At 37.0% G+C, this 24,713-nt stretch overlaps 2 protein-coding genes across 4 annotated transcripts in view; one reads left to right on the top strand and one right to left on the bottom strand.

Moving 5' to 3' along the window:
- Positions 1 to 9,773, bottom strand: part of BUB3_4 (mitotic spindle checkpoint protein Bub3) — a 47,318-nt gene extending 37,545 nt beyond the window's left edge. Inside the window, exons 1-3 of one of the 2 annotated variants that reach the window (XM_051216828.1) lie at positions 9,452 to 9,773; positions 9,247 to 9,402; positions 5,136 to 5,668 (exon numbers count right to left, since the gene is read on the bottom strand). In XM_051216828.1, the coding sequence (XP_051065446.1) occupies positions 5,136 to 5,668; positions 9,247 to 9,402; positions 9,452 to 9,714 (952 nt within the window). In that variant the 5' untranslated portion in view covers positions 9,715 to 9,773. Of the gene's footprint in view, positions 1 to 1,930; positions 5,669 to 9,246 lie in introns of both variants that reach the window. The other variant, XM_051216829.1, reaches the window with a different exon arrangement.
- A 10,807-nt stretch (positions 9,774 to 20,580) lies between these two features.
- BLOC1S2 (biogenesis of lysosome- organelles complex 1 subunit 2) overlaps positions 20,581 to 24,713 on the top strand; it is a 30,435-nt gene continuing 26,302 nt past the window's right edge. The window contains exons 1-3 of one of the 2 annotated variants that reach the window (XM_051216826.1): positions 20,581 to 21,121; positions 23,323 to 23,436; positions 23,474 to 23,728. Coding sequence is in view for 1 of the 2 variants with exons in the window: in XM_051216827.1 (XP_051065444.1) it covers positions 23,564 to 23,728 (165 nt within the window). In the remaining variant the exon portion in view is untranslated. Of the gene's footprint in view, positions 21,122 to 23,322; positions 23,729 to 24,713 lie in introns of both variants that reach the window. The other variant, XM_051216827.1, reaches the window with a different exon arrangement.

Below are 24,713 nucleotides of genomic sequence, written 5' to 3'. Positions count from 1 at the left end.
TTGAATACAGAGTCGGCCGTCCAGTGCTTTAATGTTTTCAATGGAGGTCTAGCTATGACAAGTTTGTAATCTAAAGTATGGAAGTGTACTTGTGTACATTACGCAAATCGTCAAACTGCATCACGAGGCAAGCTCTAACTTGGAATCCTGAAGGGAAGCGGAAAAGAGGAAGGCCAAAGAACACATTACGTCGGATAATAGAAGCAGATATGAAAAGGATGAATTACAACTGGAAGGAGCTGGAAAGGATTGCCCAGGACAGGGTTGGATGGAGAATGCTGGTGAGCGACCTATGCTCCTTCACGAGGAGTAACAGGTGTAAGTAAGTAAGTAAGTTGTGTACAAATTAGGTTAAAGCTTTAAAAATGAACTTATTAAAATGATAATCATTAAACATTACGCAATATAAAATGAATGGCCAGTTTACAGCACGAGGATGGTAAAGAAAAAAAGAAACAGACAAGTAGTAAAAATAATTAGTAATGTCGTGGGTCGGGTTGGTTCTAGTCAATGAAGAGATAAAGAGATATTACAAGCTAATTTTTGGACACAAAAAAAACTAGGTTTGTTAACCTGAATCTGAACAGGTTACAGATAAAAGTGGGACTCTTCCATCGGACCTTTTATAACTGTCAATTTGTGTTAACCGTGTATTACTAAAGCGTATTATTAAAATGAATATATCTCTATTTACATCAATGAGCAATCTTATTTAAACAGCCGCTGAAAAATAGAAAACACTAGATAGGTATTTCGTCGTGGTATGGGATTTTTCAGCAGTGCATGTCCATCACTCCACTAAGGATATAACTCTCACAAACACCTTGCATTGAAAGTTATCATGTGATCACAAATGGCTGATTTCGAATGATAGTTGCCCGAGCTCTAATGAAAAGCCGTAACTGGTGATGTTTAACCAGAAGGGTTATGAGGCATTCATCCATCGATGACATGAGGAGATAACTGAGGAATATAGCAAACTATTTGAAAATAAACATTTTAAGTGTTAGCAGCTGCTTTAATGATCTAAAGGTTAGGCGCTAACCGCAATATCTGAAAGACCCTGGGTTTGACCTATAGCGAGGTCGTGTCTGTGGATTGATGAAGGTTCTTATACTAGGTCGAAATAGTTATTCAGTGTCTTCTGATCTCTAATGGTTATCTAGTTAAAGTCAGTCTATGGTATAAATAAAATTCAGCAATCTTCATTAAAATGAGATAAATCAGGCTGACAAGTATTAGTTTATTAAAGTTCATTTATTATAAACAATAATAATATTATCCATACTAAAACTTACATAAACTCAGGTATAAAGTAGAAGTATTAGTATTAGTAATGGTAGTAGTACGCAAAAAGAATATTTATAAATATACCCAGGTGATTTAGACAAACATAAACACTAATTTTATTCTCCATTATCAGTTAATAATCTTATCTAGGCAAAAGTGTGATTTTTGTTTGTTTTTATTAGGCAACAAAAAAAAACAAACAAACAAGGCCACATAAAGTACGCTAATGTCTAACCTAAAATAGAACAAAATATATCTTAAGGACACTAGTCTTACAATCTTACAAGCAAGACATATGTATACATATACACTACACTAAAGAAATATGTTAAACAATCTATATTCTCATTTCGTTGCCTTTTTTTTTTCTATACGATATTCAATCTAAAACGATTAGAAGTAACAGATTACAAGTAAATCTTAACTACTATTAAGTAAATGTATGTAAAATATTAGAAAAAAACCCAAATAAAAATCTAAAGTACATGTGGCATGTTTTAAAAGATTAAAAATCACTACTGTTGATTAATTAGTTGGTTAATAATAGTAAAAGTGAATTAGAATTAAGGATATTCATTTATCATAATATATTTATCCCCTATTGGACCTTTTGATACAGACTACAGAACAATATACGTACATATAGTAAGGGAAAACTCCTAGAACAATTCAACAGTGTACATCCGGCGATCAGTTTCACTGGTGAAGGTGAATGTGACAAAAAGCTGAATTTCCTTGACGTCACACTAAGTCAGACGAAGCGATGGCTCGTTAAGTAGAAGCGTGTATAGAAAAAGTTCCTCTGCTTGCCAATATAATCACTCCTACAGTATTACACCTATCCGTTACAAGAGAAATTTGGTTAGATGGCCTACTAGCAGAGCAAAAAAAGATCTGTTCAGTAGACATTTTAAGTTAGGAGCTGGAATTTATCAACAACTCACCGACCAAGATCGGTTACCCCAGTGCATTCATTAAGAAGCACATGTATAACATAAAAAAGAAGTCGAAGATTTCGACTGCTCGAAAGAAGCTTTGATACATGAAACTACAATTCAACGGGGATATGGTTAGTGATACTCTAAAAGATAGGTTAACGAAAGTAATTAACAGGACATTTTAAGCAGCCAATCTTGCGTTGACCTTCTCGAGTCGACCAGCGATATTTACTCAAACGAAGGATAAGTTACCTGAGTCGGCCTCCTCAATATGCATTTACAAATCCAGCTGCTCCTGTGGAGATAACTATATCGGGCGTACTACCAGGCAAATTAATCGACGAATGAGTGAACATCTACTAGCTTGGTTTATAAAGGGCCAGATAAAAACAATGCGCAGTTCTATCTTGGCACATCTTATTGACAGCGTTCATAATGTAGATAAATAGGAAGCATTTCGAGTGATCTATCGTATACCTCCATTATATCCCAACGGAGTTCGTTCCCGTCTCCTACATATAACTGAAGCCATAGGAATTCGTACATTTAACCCCAACTTATGTGTACAGAAGAAATTCGTGATCCCCCTATCCCTTCCATGGCCAGTTACAACTTAACAAATGGTTTTTTAAATTTTATTTTTGTTATCATTAACTTTATTTTCACATCCTGTATTTGTTTGTAATTTTCCGCCTCTTTCCGTTTGTATTCTTCACTATCTAATTATTTACACACTTCTTATTACGTAATGGTTTTAGTGTTTTGTGATGACTATACCCACGTTTGACCTTCTATTTTCAATGTTTAACTATTGATAAGACTTTTATTATCGTATTTTATTATTCTTACTACTATCAATACACCTGTCTTCCTACTAGCAACTTGTACTTTTACCTATTATGTGTGGTGACTCAAATGGCCTTGATTGGTTCAACATTTTTATATAGATATTCATGTATATTCGAGTAAAGCCTGATGACGATCTAATTGAAAATAATTGTTCGCTTACATGTGTTGTTCTAACATATATTACTACCTAGCAAAATTGATAGCTAACTTATGTATATATTTTAGCAGTGTGCTAGTACAAGTCGAAGGGCTTACATGTTGAATCTGTGAAGCTAAGTTTTCCAGGTTCTAATTCCCCAAGGAACATTAACAGCCTCAGGATTGCAGGTACACCTTGCTGACAAGTACTAACTAGAACAAAATTTAAGTTCAGGGTTTCCTGCTATATGCAGCAACCTAGTACACTCGACTTCGAGTCACTTTTAACTAATGAACACACTGCAACTTAACCGATAGAACTTGATTGACACTAAAGGACTAGACAAACATGACTTTGGTCCCTACTACTCAGGGATCAATCAGTTTTTGAGATCTAATCAACTATTAGAGTTCGCCAAATTGTTTACTCACCACTGATTTAATTTATAGTCGAAGGTTTTGAAAATATCAAATATTCACAGATTTTTAACTTAGGGTGTCTAGAAGAGTTGTAAGTTTCATACATGTTATCTGGGTACACACAAAAATAAATATCTCTGAGATGTCACTATAATGTTAAGCAATTTACACAAAGTTGGAAAAAAAATTTAGTTATGGTATAGTCAGACAAAAATAGGAAACATTTCATGAACACCCCTTGTTTTAATAACTGGAGGATCTATTGTAGTTCTATATGAGACCATGAAGAATCAGGAACAGAGATGTGATCGTGACTGGTAAGATAGACAGTTTTTTTGAAAGTCAAAGACAAACTTTAAATCTTGATATATAGTCAGAAAATACTAAAACAACAATTTTTTGTATTTGTAGTACAAGATGACTCATAGACTGGAACTAAATAATCAAGTGTATATTCATTCATTAGGCTTTGTGAAAATTTTATTATGATACTATTCAGTCGACAAAATGAAGCATACGCAGCCAAGTTTGAGTCCTCTATAGTGTTTAAATAATAGAGGAAGAACATTTATATGGTGTATTTGGAAGAACATAATATAAAGCGAGTAATTTGTGCAGTCTAAAGGATCATCAGATAATAAATGACATGATGACCTGTGCTTATCACCAACTACTATGAAAGTTCAACTTCTTATTTTACACCGACTTGTAATGGGAATTTCTTTTATGAAAATTAAAAAACACTAACTATACATTAGAACTCATCATTTGTGTAATCATAGCTTTAGAAACATTATTATCGTTTTCACTTACAATATTTCATATTTCTTACTCCATTTCAATTAATTATCTGTAAATGTTGAGAGCTTTAGAAAACTAAATTGAGTAAATAGCAGATACTTTCAAGGATTGTCATTAGAAATGAGGTATAACGTAATTAAGAATAAATCTTATGGCAAATTAAATGAATTTTGACAGACTTGTTGTAGTTTGACTATATAAATAAATGGAACACGAAAAGATGTGCTACTCGCCTAGTTGAATATTTTCAGAAGTACAGATAACAAATAAGAGTAAGACGTATTCGTCGATGGTGTATTTACTAAAGGACAAACGATGAAGGGCAAAGGTGGTGTAAAACAGTAGAAAGGTGGAGAATCGACACAGGAAAAAACAAGAGTGAAAATATTGATGCAGATAGTAGTAGAAAAATAAAAGGAAGAGAATGAAAAGTTGTTTAAACTATGCTCCCCCACGAGGTATAGCAGGGGTAAGTGATTTAAGAGAATATGTGGGAGTACCATTGTGACAGGTTTGGAATCATACTACAGTCACCAATAATAGATAACGGACATTAACAAGTAGACTTATGTAGTTTCTCCATAAAAACTTTAGGAGGCAATAATATGTTAATTTTGAAACTAGTACACTATCATACTATGAACATTTTTGAACCAATTATTTTCAATAGTGAAATCAAAAGTAAATTATAAAGCTTACTGAGTTCAGTTGATCTGGAGTCATATAGTTGATGAGAAGGAAAATTCACTAAGTTAGATAATGTTAGAGTACTACTTTTGTGTGCATCCAACTGGGATAACTGTGCAAGTGAGTTAAAAGCAAACAATCTTGTGATATGATTCATTTTAGTTACAACATCTGAATTTTCGCTTTGAAACAGTGATTCACCATCGATATTTAAGAATTTAGATTGACTATCATTTTGAATAAGATTCTGAAGGACTGTTGTAGCTGCTCTGATGGCTGGAATATTGAAATTTTGATCTGATTGTACAAATAATGGTTCAACCGGTAATAATGCACAGTTTGAGGTGGTTGAACCCTGAAGACTGTTAAGGGATAAATCCGGAATAGTATTCTGATAATCAATTTTCAAGTTGTTACATGAAACATCATGTCTTTCTTCGGGAGTATTTCGACAATTTCCGGACTCAAAACAAAATGAAGAATGGGAATTTTCTTCAAATCCTTTGGACGTTAGAATTGGTGAAATTAGTGGATCTGTCATATTTCTGCAAAACAGAAGTGTAAGTATATGAAAATATAACAAGGCATACAAACAATTTTTAAATAAGGCTACTGAAAGTTTAGTATGAATGACACTTTATAAGAAATTAAATCCGAAATAAGTAGTGTAAATTTGCTTTCATGGTTGCTAGGTAAACACACTTAAATTATTATACATCAGATTTTACTTTGTTGTGTTTATGCGTTTCTACAGAATAGTACTAAGACTAATCTAGGTATTCAAGAATGTCATAATTTAGTAAGAAACTATCAAACACTTTGTGACTATCGAAATCGACAGCATGAGTACATCATTTCAAACTAAAAAACAACTCCGTAGTTAAAAACAAAGTCGTGAACTAGAATGCAGACTACAAATAATATGAGAACGTCATCGGTCATTATCCTTGACAAACATAAACAATTCAACTGAATAGTTAGGTAATCGGTTTTAGTTCACGTTTGTCATGTAAGGACTAGGGATAATAGGGGTTTTCAGAAATAAAGCATGATTTGGTGCAAACATACAACCTGGTTATCGGGTGCAGAATACCCACACCACAGAGTTACTCCCAAGAAGTACTAACTGGTCACCTACTTTAAAGTAAAAACAAGGTTTGAGGCTGACTCGATAATTGAAATCAAGTACCAAAATAAACAAGCTACAACCACGTTGATCCTTGATACTCACCAATCACATAAGTGACCGATTCTATTCACAAAATCATTCGGAAAAGATAAATACCTTAGTCCGCCATCATTTACAACGTACATATAACAAGAATACGCACAACACTACTTTGAAAGCAATTCTTCCAAGCCATATGAAAATTCGACAAATCAGATTATTATTATTATTATCATTATTATTATTATGGAGGTTTTCGGTAGTTTGATGAGACGAAGTTTTCAATTGTTAAAGACAATAAATATAATGGTAATCGGCAGATGGATGAGGTGATACGACATGGCCGAGTGATGGTTGCACATGGGACCATTTTATTGACTGAAGTCCCCGAACGATTAGAAATAAGGACAAGACCACTAGTTGAATGAATAGGGTTTTTTTTAGTAAAATAACATGGTTGTATAGAAAATACAGACACAAAATAAACATGATAAAATGTCGCAGGCGACTGGAGGAAATTGGCCTCTAGGTCACTAATCTTTCAGTAAATTAATACCTGACTGTTAAGCTTAGTTTTTAGGGGCACTGCACTATGGATTTATTTAGAGAAGGGGTTCCATGTACAGCAATATCTAGTTAAGGCTAGTGAATAAAATGGGTAGGTTAGAAAACCGTGTTTTTGGACTAAATACGGAAATAGAAAGTCGTCCGAACAGACTGCTCATTGGGGGTGATAGTTTCAGTTTATGAGAAATGACATAAACATTCCTGAGACGACCCTACAGGAATCTGTTTGAGTAATATGCTGCCGAAAATTGTAGATATTTGACATTCAGCAAATTCATGAAAACTAAACAAGTTCTATGCTGATGGTTTAAAGTAACAAAATTTTGACACTTTACTGGGTTCAGTAATACAAACATATTTGTTAGTGTTCTACAGTGAAGCTTTATACTTCAGGGCAATTTCTGACTTCATCTATCGAAAAGTCTTTCAGAGGTACCAAACTATGAAGAGAGTGCCATAACAATGTGTTATGCTACTAAAGATACTTGATTCAAGCTCATATAGCCGCATAGACGTTTATGGAGAATCGCTCTTCGAAGTGATGTGGAGCGTTTGTCTGGAGTAATTATCATCACTACTTTTGCTTAACTTCGCTATACACTTGTTTCAATATTTCTCCGGTCGATTTAATACATATGAATAAAGTGATTATTACTATAATTGGTGAGGGATTTATGAAAAAGAACATCGTCCTAAAATTAGATGGTTGTGAAAAGCTGATAATTTCATATTCTATTAAAACATGTTGTTTTAATAAGACAAAATAAACAAGGAACTAGTAGTGGATAAGACTAGATAAATTTTGACGAAACATGAATAAACTCAACCTTAATCTATTAAGTATTAATTTGGTCTTTATTTACATCTTATTTTAAAGATTATTGTTAAGTGAGCGAGTATTCTTAATTCTCACACTAGTGTTCTGTTTTCGTCTACTTTATATTCTTCTCGATATTATTTTATTAACTACTATACGTCGTGAATAGTGACTATGTATGCATGTCAAATGCCCAATTTGTCACAGATCTTTATGTGTTATTATTAGATTTTTTATTTGCATAGGTTACACATCTTAAGTCTAATAAAATTCTCCATAAGACCTGTGGGTTAAAAGCGGCTACCTCCACATGACTGAATAAATTTTGAGTAAACGTACTGAATCATAATCCTTGATCGGTTCATGATCTCAATTAATTATGCTTTATCAAGTGGTAATGATAAAAAGTTGCCGAGCCCTAAAATTATACTCTGGTGTAGATAGGAATTTAACACATGGATATTGGTACAAGGAGGCACCAAATACATATGCACCACACAGATCTCATTTGATATATGTGAGGACTGTGATACTGCCCGGGTGCCCAAACCGAAGCAAGTGGTTTTCTTAGAGGGTCACACCCGGAACCTTCGACCTGAAGGTCTGATTCACAAGGCAGTGGAGCAACGTAAGGAGATGCATTCTCATGGTAGCCGGTGACCAATGATTGGTTCATACGCCATTTGTTCCTCTAGGGTACTGGAGCCTATGTGCATTATTGGTTTGGAATCAGGGTTTTCCAACTCCCCTAGGTGGACTCTCCATGTCCACCAATCCGGTTATAGCACCGGACATTCGCTTTTCGTCCTCTCAATTTCGCAAACAACACCCCTGCCACGAGAAGGCAACGAATAGGACTTTCCTGGCAGATGCTATATACGCGTGGCCATGTGAGAGCATTTAGAGAGGGAGAGCGGACTTTCCCCATTCTCGGTCGTACCAGGGAATTTGAACAAATAGAAAGTAAAACTCCAAAGACAAAACAACACATCTATATTTTAAGGAGTAGAAAATTTAGCTCAAGCATGACATAGGCAGATTTTTACTAAAGGGAAACCGAGGATAGATATAACATTTATGCAGAATGTAAATAGCCACATACCATTTGTGATTAAATATTTCAGCAACCAAACAGGATTGGTACACGAAAGCTAGACTATGAATTAATGTTGAATGAACATCATGGGCCCGAATTCTTTATGGATTATTTTACATACTGAAGAAAACAACCTAAATGACCAAGAAATTGTTATGGTACAGCCTGGCACACTAAGTTCAAGCAAAGTGGTGCTTACGTATACCACTTAAACCCAAAGAAGAATTCGCCGCAAGCTTAGATGCTCACTCAAAGTTAAAATAATGACAAGATTGATTTACAGGAAAAACATGAAAAGACTCATTTGATTTATACACATTTACGGAATTACCACTGATAAAGTTAGACAATTTGAGTTTATGAATCTATAAAGCAAACTATTCGAAAGAATTATTCAGACGATACGAAATATTTTGAGGAACACATTAGCTTGATGAAATAATGTATATACATAGGCTACTGGGAATTTACTCACCTATTGTTTTGATCAGTACTCAATGTAGGCTTGCCACGATTGGTGTGATCAAGTGAGGATCTCCAAGATGCCCGCTTTTTAGGGTGACAAAAGGGTTCAAGTTCGACTACTTCCACGATAATCACGATGTTTGTACTCGGAAACCTTAATTTACACCTAAATTATGATAAATAAATAATTATTTCTAACTACTGGCACTACTTACCCATCAACTAAAAGAACGAAATCCGGCCTCCCAGTATGAAAGGATCCATCTATAAATATTCCGTTTTTACTAAGACATCTAAGATATATATCCTTGTTTTTTCTGTGTATTTCTAGATGCTTGCGCGATACACATTCAGAATCGTCAAGACATACGTCTACAGGGATATGGCTTTTACGGCCGACTGTAACTACTGGTTTGTCAGAAACAACTGTGCATGAAGGGCCTGTTATTTTAGTAGAAAGTCTTTTGTTGTCGATCATAAGTCTACGAATTGACTCCCAAACACTCCAATATCAAACCCATTACTTTTGAAAATCACCTATATATTGTAGGTCATTAAATCTGGTTCGCAGATAGCTTAAACAAACTTCGTGTCGAAGCTCTGAAAGAAGATGATTACACCCCGAAACAGAAAATCACTGTCTCTTGCAATCTTTAAATGTGTTAATTGTGTCAAATACGTAAATATGTCAATATTTGCGTTACGACAAATCATATAATTATGGAATGCATAAAATGCGTCGTCATAGAGTAACTGATTTGTGTACTAAGATTCTGACTTTACGAAGATTAGTGAAAAGAGCTGTGTTTTTCAGAATTTGAAATACTTTATATAAGTCCACGGAGACTTATGCCTTCTTATATCATTTTCTCCTTAAGATTCATCCTATGCCAATGTTAATTCTGAAGCTATACCGTAAATACAAAACGAGCAACTACAGTTTGGATTAAAAGTCGGTGGAAACAATCTCAAAAATTTGTTTTAAAATCAAGGTAGAGTAGAGTGGCTGATGGGGAATGTGACAGTTGAGAGTGCTTCTACATGCTAGAGAGAATTGAGCGTCAACCTCATCTTAGCAAATATCAACGTCATCTGTAAAACAACTGTATGGTATTAACTTTAATTGTGATTACGTTTAAACAGTCGGCTTTCGTCCTACTTCCTAGATCGGTAAAACCCATTGCAACAGTCTCGTTAGGAACAAGCTGCTTTTCGTCTAATCCGTGGATATATTGAATATGTGGATATAGGCACAACAAACTTATTTTGCAAATAAATTTTGATATTATTCGCATTTCTTTTGTTAATTCTCATAGTTTGTATATTTAACAAAAATGATTGTAAAAGTTACTGAAAATTACATGACCGTGAACTCTTCCATTTTGGATTCCTCATAGCACAACACACTCTGCTAACCGCTCGTATATACGCTGCTACACACACGTCTATCGTTCTCAGTTACCTGTTGTTGTGATGTCTGAACCCTAAAATATATATTATCTACATTTATAGACTACAGCCATATTTTCATTATATACTACATCTGGCCATATCGCTGGTGTTACAACAACCTCATTGGAATTATTAATTACCTATGATTGTGGATTATGGTACCAAGAGCAGTTAGAACACGCCAAATCCTGATGATTTAAGTAACGTCTCATAACTCTTCTTTGTGTTTATAACTTATAATTGATATATTATAACGTTAACTTTTGGACGTAATAACTTTATTGTCATTTTTAAGTTAATATAATTTTGGTCCAGCACAATTATCTGGTAAGCCGAGCGTTTACCTGTTTACCATAATGTTTATTTCAACTGACCCACCAGCTTATTTTGTATATAATGTACCCTCCTAATAAACCTAGAGATATTGGAGGTCCCCCTGTGAACGTTCCTAATTCATTACCTAAATTGTCCGACCCTATCTTAAGTATAGTTAATGCTATCTCTGAATTCAGAAATGATATATATGTTCGGTTTTCCTTTGTAGGCTGTACTTGTGGCCCTGACCGTATTTCAAGATCACTGTTAATAAATAGTTTCCCCAGCGTTAACATCGACAGATTGATAACTAAGTTTTTGTGTTTTTATTTCCCAGGAAAACAGCAGTATTCAGTCATGAAAGAAGAGTGTTGTGCGTCTTAATTAAATGCAGTTAGTTGTGAAGTAACGTCAAAAATCTTTCTAATAGCTGGAAATTTTAGTTTATTAGACACTAAGTCTTGCTGTATATCTTACAGTTGAACGAAACGCAAATGTATTAAAACACATAAACGTGAGCAAAAGAATAAAAGCTGTACATTACGTTAATAAACACATACTACGCTTTGCACATGTTGCATTAGCTGACCTCATCGTTAACTAATATTCATGAACATGTTAGTCAGTCACAGTTATGCAAACTCTTCTTTCCTTAAAAACATGTAACTTGTTTATTGACCCATTCCGCATTTTTGACCAGAGCTAATACTATTTGTTTGTTTAAAAGGGAATAGAAGTGAGTCCTCAAAGATCTCCATACGTTTGACATTTTTATATTATTGGCAAACTAAATGGTAATAGTATTTCCCAAATTGTCTTCGAAATATTTAACAACTTGCTCAGGGTCACTTCCGGTTTTTGTCATGGGTATGGCAACTTGAAACTGATCACCTTTTAATCCCTTGAACCATACATCATTTTTCAGATGCTTTTCTCGGCAAGGATGGCTGTGGATCGTATTAGATTAAACTAGTGTGTATCAGTTGAGATCATACTGCAAACAAAGCATGGCTTTGCAACCAGTAACCTTTGACCTACAAAAATGTAGACATAATAACAGTTATTTGCTCTTTTACTTTCTGATCATGGCCTTCCAGTCTCATTCTATGGCCAAATCGACAGACATAAACTACATACTGGTAGTGGATTTCCAGCTTCCTAATGTTAAGATTGCTTTGACGCACGACACAGTGCGTCTCACTCATCTAGCAATGGTAAAGTTTCAGTAACAAATTTTCTGCAATAGATCGATAGCATCTCTCACTTGATCTCAGGTTGTGAAGTGCCTGGATCCTTTCGAAAACATCACTGATATCCACTGCTACTAGACGCCCGGTATTAGTTTGACTCGATGAGATAAAGTTATCCATGAAACTACAGAAAATAACAAACCGAAAATAGTTTTCTGTCATTGCTCTGGATAAAATCATAAACGACAATTAGGAAGGAACATGCGGACACTAAGAGAATCCCAGGCGGCAGCAACATTTATTTTTAGCCGAAAAGAGCTAACTTTGGCTTCCGATACCTACAAATTAATACTTAAAACAAAACGGATTGACATTTTATCGCCTAAAGAAAGCAAGCTTGCCTGAAAGAATACACTGGCTTGAATAGCAGCAGCAAAAGCCGAGAAAACATGGCAGAATCTAAAAAGTATTACCAATAGTTATGATATTACATGAATTGGGGAATTTCAGCGCACTATAACATTAGACTATGTAGTTTTATTAAAAAACAGCGGGAAAACACAAAACGAGGCAAGCCGACCGCTACCGATTACGGAAATGGCGAAAATTATAATTCCTATTTCATTCTGGTTGGTCGCTACGTAGACTGGCAAAATTACGAAACGGAGTTGTGTTTAATTGTGGCCCTATAAGGGTCATGTAACTTTAATTTGTCCAACGGTGACCACTCGGCATGTTCTAAAATCATCACTAAGTGTTACGTGTTGAACGTAAAACGTCTTAGTAATTACATGCTCGGCTTCGAAAAGCGTGCGGTGAGAAACCAGCACCGCTACTTTCCCACTAGAATCAACGTGACATTGTGGAGTGGAGTTGTCGCGCGTCAGGGGTTAGCAAAAGAATAATAAGGATTCCCCGAGTACCGATAAATTAAAAGATAAATCAAAAAGAAGGCCGCAGCAACCGAGGGGGAAGTACATGTAATAATTCCAAATTTTTTGTGTTTAATTCGTAGCACACGCCTAATGAAATTCTGCGTGAAGATTATTCAATAGCTAAACAAGGTAAAATTATGATAATTAAGAATAACTTTGTATAGAGGTATTTTAACAAGCCCCATTAAGTTCCATAGGAGTAACCGTTAATTAACAACTCAAGTTATGGACAGGAAAAGGATTTCGTGTTCATAAATAGAAAGACAATCAGTATTGTACAAACATTAGTATTGGTACTATTTTTGGCTCAAATTAGGGATTCCTATGATGTTCATGTCCATATGCCGTCCATATGAGTTGATTTCTAATTGCATTTGAATTGGTGGGCTGACTGAAGGAATAGATGTATAACCTCATCTAGGAAATGATTTCAACCAGTGTTCCAGTTGGTTAGTTTAGTTCAATCCAGTTTATTTAGTTACGGGTAGATTTTCTTGACTTCATTATTGCTTAACTGTAACAGGATTTAGTAATACTACTCCGACATATGAACTGTTATCAAAACCTCATTTCATACGTAAAAATACTGATAGTTTTGTGAATTTCGAACAGATGGCTCACCATAGTTCGTTGAACGTGAGTGCATTTGTGAGGGACACTATCGAGACTCGATGTCCTGAGTTGCAATAGACAAACTATTTGTATTAACTCCACCTGCGGCTCTTGTAGAGTTACCGCGGGTCTCAAGCCCAGATAAATCTACATGTATTTATCCGAGTGCACTATAGGATTTATTTTATTTTTCTAAAATGTTGGTTTACTTCGGAGATCGATGTTCATTACACAACTATTATTATCATGGTTGAACCTTTTCTCTAAGTGTCTACTTCTTTTCTCTCTGTTTTGCCCTTCTAAATAAATATTATTCTTATGATTACGAAGTTTGTAATTAAGACAATAACTTGTGTTACACTTAAATTAACTTCTCAGACCCGTTTTATCTTCACTATGCATATATGACTCATACATATTGATATTTCGTTATCCTTTTCACTTGATTGAGACTTTCATAGCATCACTCCAAACTATGACTGCACGAACATTTATTCCAGCGTCATATCTTACTGCAATAATAAGTTATTTTTTCTCAATTATTTTCTATTTTACATAGTCGTTTATTCTTGTTCTGTGTTCACAAACACGCCTATTAAACTATTTGAGTATTTCACGTCTCCTTCATTTATATTCCCTTATTTTCTTTCTTTCCTTATTTAAACTCAATTCAATATTCTTCTCAACTACACAAAACCTGATTTATTGTTATTATTTTATTATTATTGATCTATTTTTTCAAACATGGCGAATATAATGCTAACATTATTGAAACTTGTGTATTATTTCATTTTTGAAGAAACACGAAATGGTTTCTTTACAACACATATGTACCCATAAGATGTTTGTGAATAATAATACTAATAATACTAACAATAATAATAATAATAAAAGAGGACGGTCGGAAACCCCATCTCGTAGAAAACAACATCGCCAAAAAAACGCCAACCAGAATGAAACAATTAAACCAATTAAACACTGCCCTTTGAGTTGAAGGAAGAATGATGACGCCTCATGATGGGAGCCGAGATTCTTCGAAAGCCACAAGGCTGATCTCACCTATAGCAACAATTACTTTAGGCACACGCAATGTCCTGGCAATGTGGGAGACCATGAAGACCAATCAAATAGCTACGGAAATGAAGAGATACATCTTGGCAGTGCTGGGAATCAGCGAGACCCACTGGACGGAAGCTGGAAAGAAAAGGCCAAGCGCGGGAGAGATGCTGCTATACTCCGGTTACGAAGAGGAAAATGCTCCACACACTCAGAGAGTTTCTCTAATATTGTCCAAAGAGGTACGAAATGTACTTATAGGATGGGAATCCCACGAATTCAGGATCATCAAAGCATCATCCAAAACGAAGGAGGGAATCACGATGTGTCATGCACCCACCAATGATAGCAATGACAACAGTAAAGATCAGTTCTACTAGAGGCTACAAGCAATCACAGCTAAATGCCCAAGCAGCGACCTCGCCATTCTGATGGGAGATCTAAATACCAAAGTCGGAATAGACAACACCGAATATGAAGATATCATGGGAGGACATGGACTGGGAGAGAGAAACGAAAATGGGAAAAGGTTTTCAAATCTGTGTGCATTCAACAAATTAGTCACAGGTGGCGCAATATTCTCACACAAACGTATACACAAAGCGACATGGATCTCACTGGACCAAACCACAGAGAACCAGATAGATCGTATTTGCATCAACAGAAAATTCCGAAGGACAATGGAAGATGTGAGAACCCGGAGAGGAGCGGACATAGCTTCAGATCACCACCTAGGTGTGGCCAATTTAAAAATGAAGCCGAAATAGAACTGAACAAGTGGACAAACAGCACTACAAAGGTTCAATGCAGATTTCTTTCGAGATACTGACAAACTCAATGAATTCAAGATAGTGTAGCGGTAAATAAATCCCCAAAATAAATAGCTCTGTAAGTTTTCAACATTGGATGCTGGCCATATGTTTTAGTGAACTCATCTGGCTGAAGACGCTTGGTCAGGCATCCGCACCAGATCACTTGTGAGAACGCCTTGCTCAACATCTACCGCAATCGCTAGCCAGATTAGATCAGAGAATTCCGATATATTGGTTATCGCCAAATACACTCTTCCGATCTCCTCGACTCTGTCTTTTGATTCCTCTTGGTGGGTACGAATTATATTAGGTGTTGCTGGTAAAAGCGTTGTCAAGCACTGACTACCTGTGCCATCTTCATTGGTGAGACCGACGTGATCTGGTTCACCCAATTGCAACTGTGAGTCTGTTCCTTTTGAGGATTTTTATATATTATTGCCTTATTTTATTTTTTTTTAGACATTATGATATTTTTTCCTTGTGTTTTAAGACATCTATGTATTTTTCCCTCGTATTCTCGTACTTAATATTTCCCTATGAATGAACAGATTCCTAAGGTATTGAAGATTAAGACCATGTCCCCACCCTCGTTCCAACTCATGCCCTTCTGGCCCGACAATATCGAAGCCTGGTTTTGCTACGCAGAAGCCGACTTCCACGAGCACGACGTGAACGACACACGTGCACAGTTCCTCGCAGTAGTCAAGGCACTACCGCGGGAATTCAACAGGTACGTAACACCTAGTATGTTTACTAGTGATGTTTCTGGACCATACGAAACGTTAAAGCGTTCTATTCTTAAACGAGGAGACCTAACTGATCGACAAAGGTTAGATCAACTCTTTAATAACATAGACCTACAACACGGTTCTGCGGCGGATATGTTGCAAAGGATGAGAGAGGTTATAAGACTAATAACTTTCGACGAAGGCCTATTCAAACAACTTTACTTGTCCAAACTTCCCCAACAGGTGCAAGCGGTTCTGGTCTCGTTTCAGAACAACGCCTTAGACGAGCTGGCTGCATCTGCCGACCGCATTTTAGAAATTACAAAATCTTCTATTACCGAGGTTTTTTCAGTCAAAGAAAAGCCTAAAACGACTCAGAATGACATAACAGAGCTATGTCATACACTTACGCGTTATCTTAAGTTTCGTAACGACCGCAGGTGATCACATATCATTGATGAACATGGTGGATCTGATGCACATGTGAAGGCGCGGATCGTCAAAGCAAGAGCAGCATATTTACAACTGAGGAACATCTGGAACTCAAAACAACTGTCAACCAACACCAAAGTCAGGATTTTCAATACAAATGTCAAGACAGTTCTACTGTATGGGGCAGAAACCTGGAGAACTATGAAAGCCATCATTCAGAAAATACAGGTGTTTATTAACAATTGTCTACGCAAAATACTTCAGATCCGTTGGCCGGGCACTATTAGCAACAACGTACTGTGGGAGAGAACAAACCAGATCCCAGTGGAGGAAGAAATCAAGGAGAAGCGCTGGAAGTGGATAGGACACACATTGAGGAAAGCACCCAACTGCGTCACAAGACAAGCCGTCATATGGAATCCTCAAGGCCAAAGGAAAAGAGGAAGACCAAAGAACACGTTACGCCGGGAAATGGAGATAGACATGAGAAAAATGAACAAGAATTGGATGGAACTAGAAAGGAGGGTTCAGGACAGAGTGGGTTGGAGAATGCTGGTCGGCGGCCTATGCTCCATTAGGAGTAACAGGCGTAAGTAAGTAAGTAAGCAAGTAAATAAATAAATAAATAAACAAATAAGTAAGTAAGTAAGTAAGTAAGTAAGTAGGTGATCACATACCCCACGTAGAAGCACTCCACGTAAGCGAAAATCGACTTGGTTAAAGCGTATAACCAAATCCATATGGCCACAGACGACATACCGAAAACCGCCATCATTACTCCCTTCGGGCTTTATGAATTTTCGCGAATGCCTTCCGGTCATAAAAAAACGCTGCTCAAACATTCCAAAGATTCATAGACAACGTTTTTCGAGGTTTCAACTTCGTACGTGCGTATGTTGACGACTGCCTAATCGCAAGTCCGGACAGAGAATCACATCTCAAGCATCTGGATCTTGTTTTCGAACGAGTACAAAATCACGGCATTACTGTAAACATTCAGAAATGCCAAATCGGAGCTGACTCATTAGACCTCCTAGGACACATTATAGATGCTCAAGGCATCTGACCCCTTAGGACCAAAGTGGTGGCAATTCTGGATTACCCAGAACCGACCACGATCAAGCAACTATGAACGTTTAACGGCCTTGTAAGTTTCTATAGACGAATCATACCGAAATGAGCGTTACTCATGAAACCTCTTACCGACCAACTTCGTGGAAATGCGAAATCCATCAATCTGGACGACACCGCACGAAAAGCATTCTCCACAATTAGGGAACTTGTCGCTAAAGAACAATGCTTGCACATCAGGACACTCAAGCACCCATTAGCATCGCAGTAGACGCATCCGACTCAGCAATCGGAGGAGTCTTACAAAAATGGGTTAACAACTCCTGGCAACCTTTAGCATTTTTCTCTAGACGGTTGCTAGATACCGAATCGAGGTACAGCATATTCGGTAGGGAACTCCTAGCTATGTATTGTGCTGTACGGCATTTTCAACACTACATCGAAGGTCGTGAATTCACTCTTCACTGACCACAAACCACTCACCTTCTCTCTAAGCTCTACTCCAGACAAGTACTCTCCCCGTGAGTCTCGACAACTGGATTACAATTCGCAGTTTACTTCAGACGTTCAACACATTTCTGGAGCAAACAATGTGGTTGCAGACGCCTTGTCTCGCATAACTTCCTTGAACAGTTTCCAAGGAATCGACCTTCTTAAACTCTCCGAGCTTCAAAAAGAAGAAACTGATCTTCGGCACGAGTTATCGACCACAACCCTCAAGTTACGTGTCAAACAGATGGGAACAGGTAAGGAAACCTTACTGTGTGACGCATCTACAGGTAGGGATCGCTCAATCGTGCCGAAAAGTTATCGACGCAATGTCTTCAATACGTTGCACACACTTTCTCATCCAGGTGTTTGTGCGACCACCAAGCTTATAGCAGAACGGTTTTGCTGGCCTGGCGTGAATAAAGACGTGAGGGAGTGGGCACGCTCCTGTGTAAACTGCCAAAAATCTAGGGTTATCAGACACAACAAATGTCCCTTGGGCTCATTTAAAACTCCTGATGCTCGTTTCGACCATGTTCATCTGGATTTGGTAGGACCTTTACCAGATTCAAATGGATACTCTTATCTCTTAACCTGCGTAGACCGTTTCACTCGATGGCCAGAAGCAGTACCTATCAAGGACATCACTGCTGAAACAGTGGCCTGCGCCTTCGTCGAACGATGGGTAGCAAACTTCGACTGCCCTTCAACCATCACTACAAACCGCAGACGTCAGTTTGAATCTGAAATTTTCCGTCGTCTGACCACACTTTTTGGAATGACTCGTTTCCGAACGACCGCCTATCACCCACAAGCAAACGGGTTGGTAGAACGTTTTCACCGACAACTAAAAGCTTCACTATCAGCTGCAAACGTTTCACAGTGGACTGACGCTCTTCCACTCGTCTTACTAGGTATTCACAATGCAGTGAAAGCTGACATTCGATACACTGCGGCTCAACTCGTCTATGGAACGACACTTCGACTTCCAGGAGGATTCGTGGATCCTTCATCCTCTTCAATGAACATGGATCTAACCTCCTACACGAACAGGCTTACAAACGCAATGCGTTCAGTTAAACCTGCTTCCACTCGACCTCAATCAACTGATGTTTTCGTTCAACGTGACTTACGATATAGTACACACGTTTTCGTTCGTCGAGACTCACATCGACGACCTTTCGAATCAGTATACGAAGGACATTTCAAAGTTCTTCATCGCGAATCTAAGTACTATTTAGTCGATAAGATCTGAACAAACGATAGTATCAGCATCGATCGCTTAAAAGCAGCGTATTTAGAAGAAAATCCTATTCACGTAGACTTTCCTTCGGTACAATCGCACAACACGACTCCATCATAAGCAATGGATCTCTATGGAAACCCTAGAGAACATTCAGGCAGTCCTACAGACCTGCCTATAGATGTCACTCAATCAAAGACCGAAAAAATCAGCATAGTCGTCAGAACCTGATTATATACCATCTGAGGTACTGAACTCAGACATATAAGTAACTTCAAAGACGCTCCACATTCTATTCAGGAAGATTTGGGAGGAAGAGCAAATACCGATGGACAGGGAAGAAGGACAGATGAAGATGGCTAGTGTAGCAGCAGCCTCTGCATTAGCAGACCTCAAAATATGCAGGGGTAAAAGCAAGGTCCTCAGATGGAACACGGGGAACACCAACCCCATCACACTTGATGAAGAAGCTCCGGAAGATGTGGAATCTTTCACGTATCTTGCCAGCCGCATCATCAATAAACTAGGAGGATCGGATGCAGACGTAAAGGAGAGAATTGGCAAAGGAAAGACAGCATTCCTACAGTTGAACAAACAAAATATTCAACCAATAACAACTGTCTGTCAACCAATATCAAAGTCACAATCTTCAATACGAACATAAAGACAGTTTCACTGTACGGAAAACTACTACAACCATCATAAAAAAGTACAAGTATTTATAAACAGTTGTCTACGTAAGATACTTAGTGTACGTTGACCAGGTACCATCAACAACAGTCTTCCGTGGGAAAAGACAAATTAGCTTCCTGCTGATTGTCCCTAGGGACAAAATATTTTGATGTAATTGCAAAAATCAATAAATTTACACGTCACTGCCGATAATAACTCAAAAAGTGAACATTTTTAGTGACAAACTTAACTTCCATGAAAAAGTAATCTCTATGGATGGACGGAGGTCAATCGATTTACTTTTCTTCTTATTGAAGACTGTCTTCAAGAACCCGGAGTTTTTGAAGTGTGTGTTACCCTTTCTTGTTTACCTATAAGTCAGGGTTTTGTAACGTTATCAGATTCTCAATCTAAAAACTTCCAGTTGTTCCTGTAATATTGCCTTATTTCCTCTCCTGTACTATTGTGGTGTTTGAACGGTTACTTTCATTATTGCATTTTAGTGTAACCTAGTTATTTATTGAGTCGATCAAGTAAATTGGCTTCTTTTTTTCCTTATTTCAGAATTCTTCATACACACTAGTCTGTACATGTCTCCAGCACAAAATCTTCGTTAGAGTTATAAATCCATTAGTCTTAACTTGATATTTCGTGTTGGAGTCGGAACCTGGCGTATCCAAGGTCAAGCGGACGTTCCTTACGCCTCAGCCTTCCCACCCTTGGCAGCTTACTAGCCAGCGATCGAACTTCCTGGCTCAGTTGTAAAAAAAGAATGTTTACGGGCTGAGGTTTCATGTGACGTAATATCTATATCGCCTCGCATATTCAGTCCATGTAGGGCTTGCTCGTCCTTGTATGCATCCTCCCTTCCATCAAAAGTACGATCATCCGTTCTCGTGATTTGTTAACTTCTGCATAATACCTCGTTATTGGTGCCCTTCAGACTTCTACTTACTCCCTTCTCTCAGTAGGGGTGTTGTTTACGGAATTGAGAGGACGGAGAGACTATAATTCATAGACGACCTTTAAGCGAAGCTAGACTGATCTCTAGAGTGTCCGCCTAATAACTACGACCAAATGAGGGTTATAAACCAGTGTGGGGAATTAGAATTATGATTTACAGTTGATGGTTAAGGTTAGGAAATAGATTTGGGGTTTATGTGTCTAAATAAATAAATAAATAGAATCCAGACTCGCAGAAGTTGCTTTGCCTGTGCGACGGAGCGCTTTACAAGCACCGCATTTCGATCTGAGTGTAGTAAAAGAGACTCAATTTTGCGAACTACCAAGGTCACCTACTGTTTTTTTTACCTTCTGACTGACGGACGAATCGGACTACGAAGACTGTTACAAGCGCTCGTAAACAGATTATCGACTGATTTCTAGGATAATGCAATGCCGTACTATCTTTTAGTTATTGGACTCCGGTACATGCTTCAATGGGGTTCTCACCAGCTACCTTATTATCCGATGACGAATTACGTTGTCCTTTGAAGTTACAAACGCCCCTGATACCGTATGACACTCAAGAATACATGTATCTCCTTGACCCTCATAACCCTCTCACTGCTGTGCACCAATCAGTTTTTTTCTCGCTCACCTACAACCGTCGTTTTGCGAAACATTTGGTAGTTCCAACGTGATGTAGTGGCGGTTCTCTGCAATAATCTAAAGCCCGATCGATGAATATTTCATTTGTGTACGTTGTCATGCCTTTACCAGCCATCAGTCACTATGACTTTCCATTTTTGATTTGTTTCCTGCACATCACAATGACGGACAGTTTGGACGGATTTGTGATATTAAAACTATTACGTTCAACGATATTAGTGCAATTATACTCTTTCTATTACGCACCTGGCATTTTCACGTTCTTAATCATACATCCACCTTATTTTGTATGATATTACTAATAATAATTATTAACATTACGATTACTATCTTTCTCACATTAACTAGGACACATTAACTTGTATTTTGTATCAAGTTTCGGCCCGGACAGTTTCAGTCTATCGATTAGAACTCATCACCCTGGGGCAGATAGTTTTTCTTGACCCTTTTTGTATGGGCTTCACGGTTCTACTGACTTTTTTCGCATCTGAGACTCAATCGGCACAAAATCTATTATTTTCTATCTACAGTACTGACTAATTCAGCCAGAACGTTTATATACATATTTTGTGTCTAATTTAGTACAATTGTCATAGACTTGTAATTGTAGGATTTGAAGCTATCGAAAACACTTGTCCACTCTAACATCTGTTTACAAGCTGAAATTAATAAAACAATTGAATTTGGTAAGCATACAGAATAAAACACTCTCGACTTGAAATTCATGCTTTTCATGATATAAATATTACTTACATGCTTTCCTCATCTAGAAAGGAACACTACTAGTCGATATCCTCTTGTTGTAAATTGTTTTGTGCCGTTTACTTACATTCTGCTGTATTTCATAGTTCAGGAAGAATCCAAAAGCCTGATGAGCAGCTATTTGAGGTTTTAAAATCTTTTAATGTTAGCAAAGTTTCCTCGGAGATATTTTTAACTAAACCCACCCCATCATTCACTAATTATTTTGTCTAGAGCACGTATGACTAGTGAGATACCATCATATTCATCAAGCTACTCATCTGTGCTAAACATCCTGACAGTTGGCGTTATGCATAATTAAATGTGTAACTTGAAATGCTTCTCTACTGAGTTTTTGCCCAAAGTATTTATTCATATTCTTGTATACTGACTAACTACTATGGTGAAATAAAACATGGTTAATAACATATAGTGGCCTATTAACAAATAAGGTCTCATTACACAGTATGAGTCATAGTACATATGACAGTCGTAGAGCCTGTAATTTTGCTGAAAGGTTAGCTTTTGTTTTTCAAAATTTACCTGATCGTAGGAACTCCATCTATTAACCTGTCCCTATCAGTAATAAGGCTATGTTCAATGCGGTTTACTGATTTCCTCAAGTTTTTCAGGACCAAGAATGTAATATTTGTTTCCTCCTGACCATGTGCAAATCCTTTATTCGAAATGAAATAAATTAACACTTTATTGTCTCCTTCATTTTTAGGCTCATTCTAATCATCACTATATTGACTAAACTACAATGAATCTTCCATGTGTATTATATGTAAACCCATCGAAATTGTTCTCATGTTTTCGTCTCCGTTTCGTACGACATCTGGTTTGTTCTTTACTTGTTATTCATCCCATTTTTCAAGTCTTATATTAAATCGGCGACAATCGATAACGAGGTACATATTTTAACGTTGAATAATCCTACGAGTGCTAATTCACTTTCTTTGCCGTTGATGAAAGAACTTCTCATGGTTTTGGATTCGATCAAGTTGTCGCAGAATATTAAAGCTTTAGTGATTACTGGTGAAGGAGGATTTTTTTCTTCTGGACATAATCTTCACGAGGTTATCAAATTTTCTGATACAAACTCTAAAAAAGTCTTTTCAACAGCATCAGAGGTAAATTGATTTATATTCTATTAATCTTACTGTTTCGCTCGATCAAGTTTGAGTAACTGAATCACTTACTATAGACAACCTGGGCCATATAGGATAAGTATCTGTAACTGTATTTGACCGATTACTTACATTCAGTGAGAACATTACATTAGTAATACTGTTGTAGTCTAGTTGTTAGGGCGTTTGATTTTCAATCACCAGGTTGTGGACTCGAGTCCTGTGTCACCTATTTCTGTATAGTCTACTGGGTATTATCACTAGCCCTTACGGATAAAGCACGGCTCAAAGCCAAATACAGAAAGCTACACTTAGTGAACTACTTCAATACTGAGGTCCGGATATTCGTGTTCTAACATGATAATTCGACTGGTGTTAAGATCTCGGAACACAGGATTTTGATGGCTTGATCGCTTTTCATGCATTTCATGCCAAAGACTTCCAAATCATGTATCGTTTGACGTCACTAATGCAGAATGGCAAAGCAACGCAGTGGTCAGTTTGAAATGTGCAATGAAGTATAGATGTACTTGGTTAGGGGTCGTTGATTCATCATGGCCTTCTGTATGGGAGTGAAGATGGTGTGCGACTCATTGAATCGAGGTGTTATTAGATATGACTCAGTCAAATTATTTAATATACACTATTCATATTTTTTTCGTTGGTTGTTTAACCCCTACTGTTCTCTTATAATATTGTCATCTTAACTCGTGTAGCGCATTTTCAACACAATATTGTGACAATACTAACAATATCCCAACAAATGGTTTTAGGAAGTTTATATATCACCGCAAAAGAGCTTACAATGTTCGTATATGGTTCAGAGTGATGACTACTAAGCTTACTGATTATCTAAACTTATTAAATATCCTTACTTCTGTATAATACTGTTTAATGAAATGTGGATGATTAAACCCATATACATCCTATTTGATTTGATCAACCAGGTAGTATCAGTAGATATAAAAAATATGTGGCATAAAGCTGA

This window comes from Schistosoma haematobium, chromosome 6, assembly GCF_000699445.3.
Source record: "Schistosoma haematobium chromosome 6, whole genome shotgun sequence".
NCBI classification, from domain to species: Eukaryota; Metazoa; Platyhelminthes; class Trematoda; order Strigeidida; family Schistosomatidae; genus Schistosoma; species Schistosoma haematobium.
The sequence above is the reverse complement of the archived record's forward strand: the minus strand, read 5'-3'. Positions and strand labels throughout refer to the sequence as shown.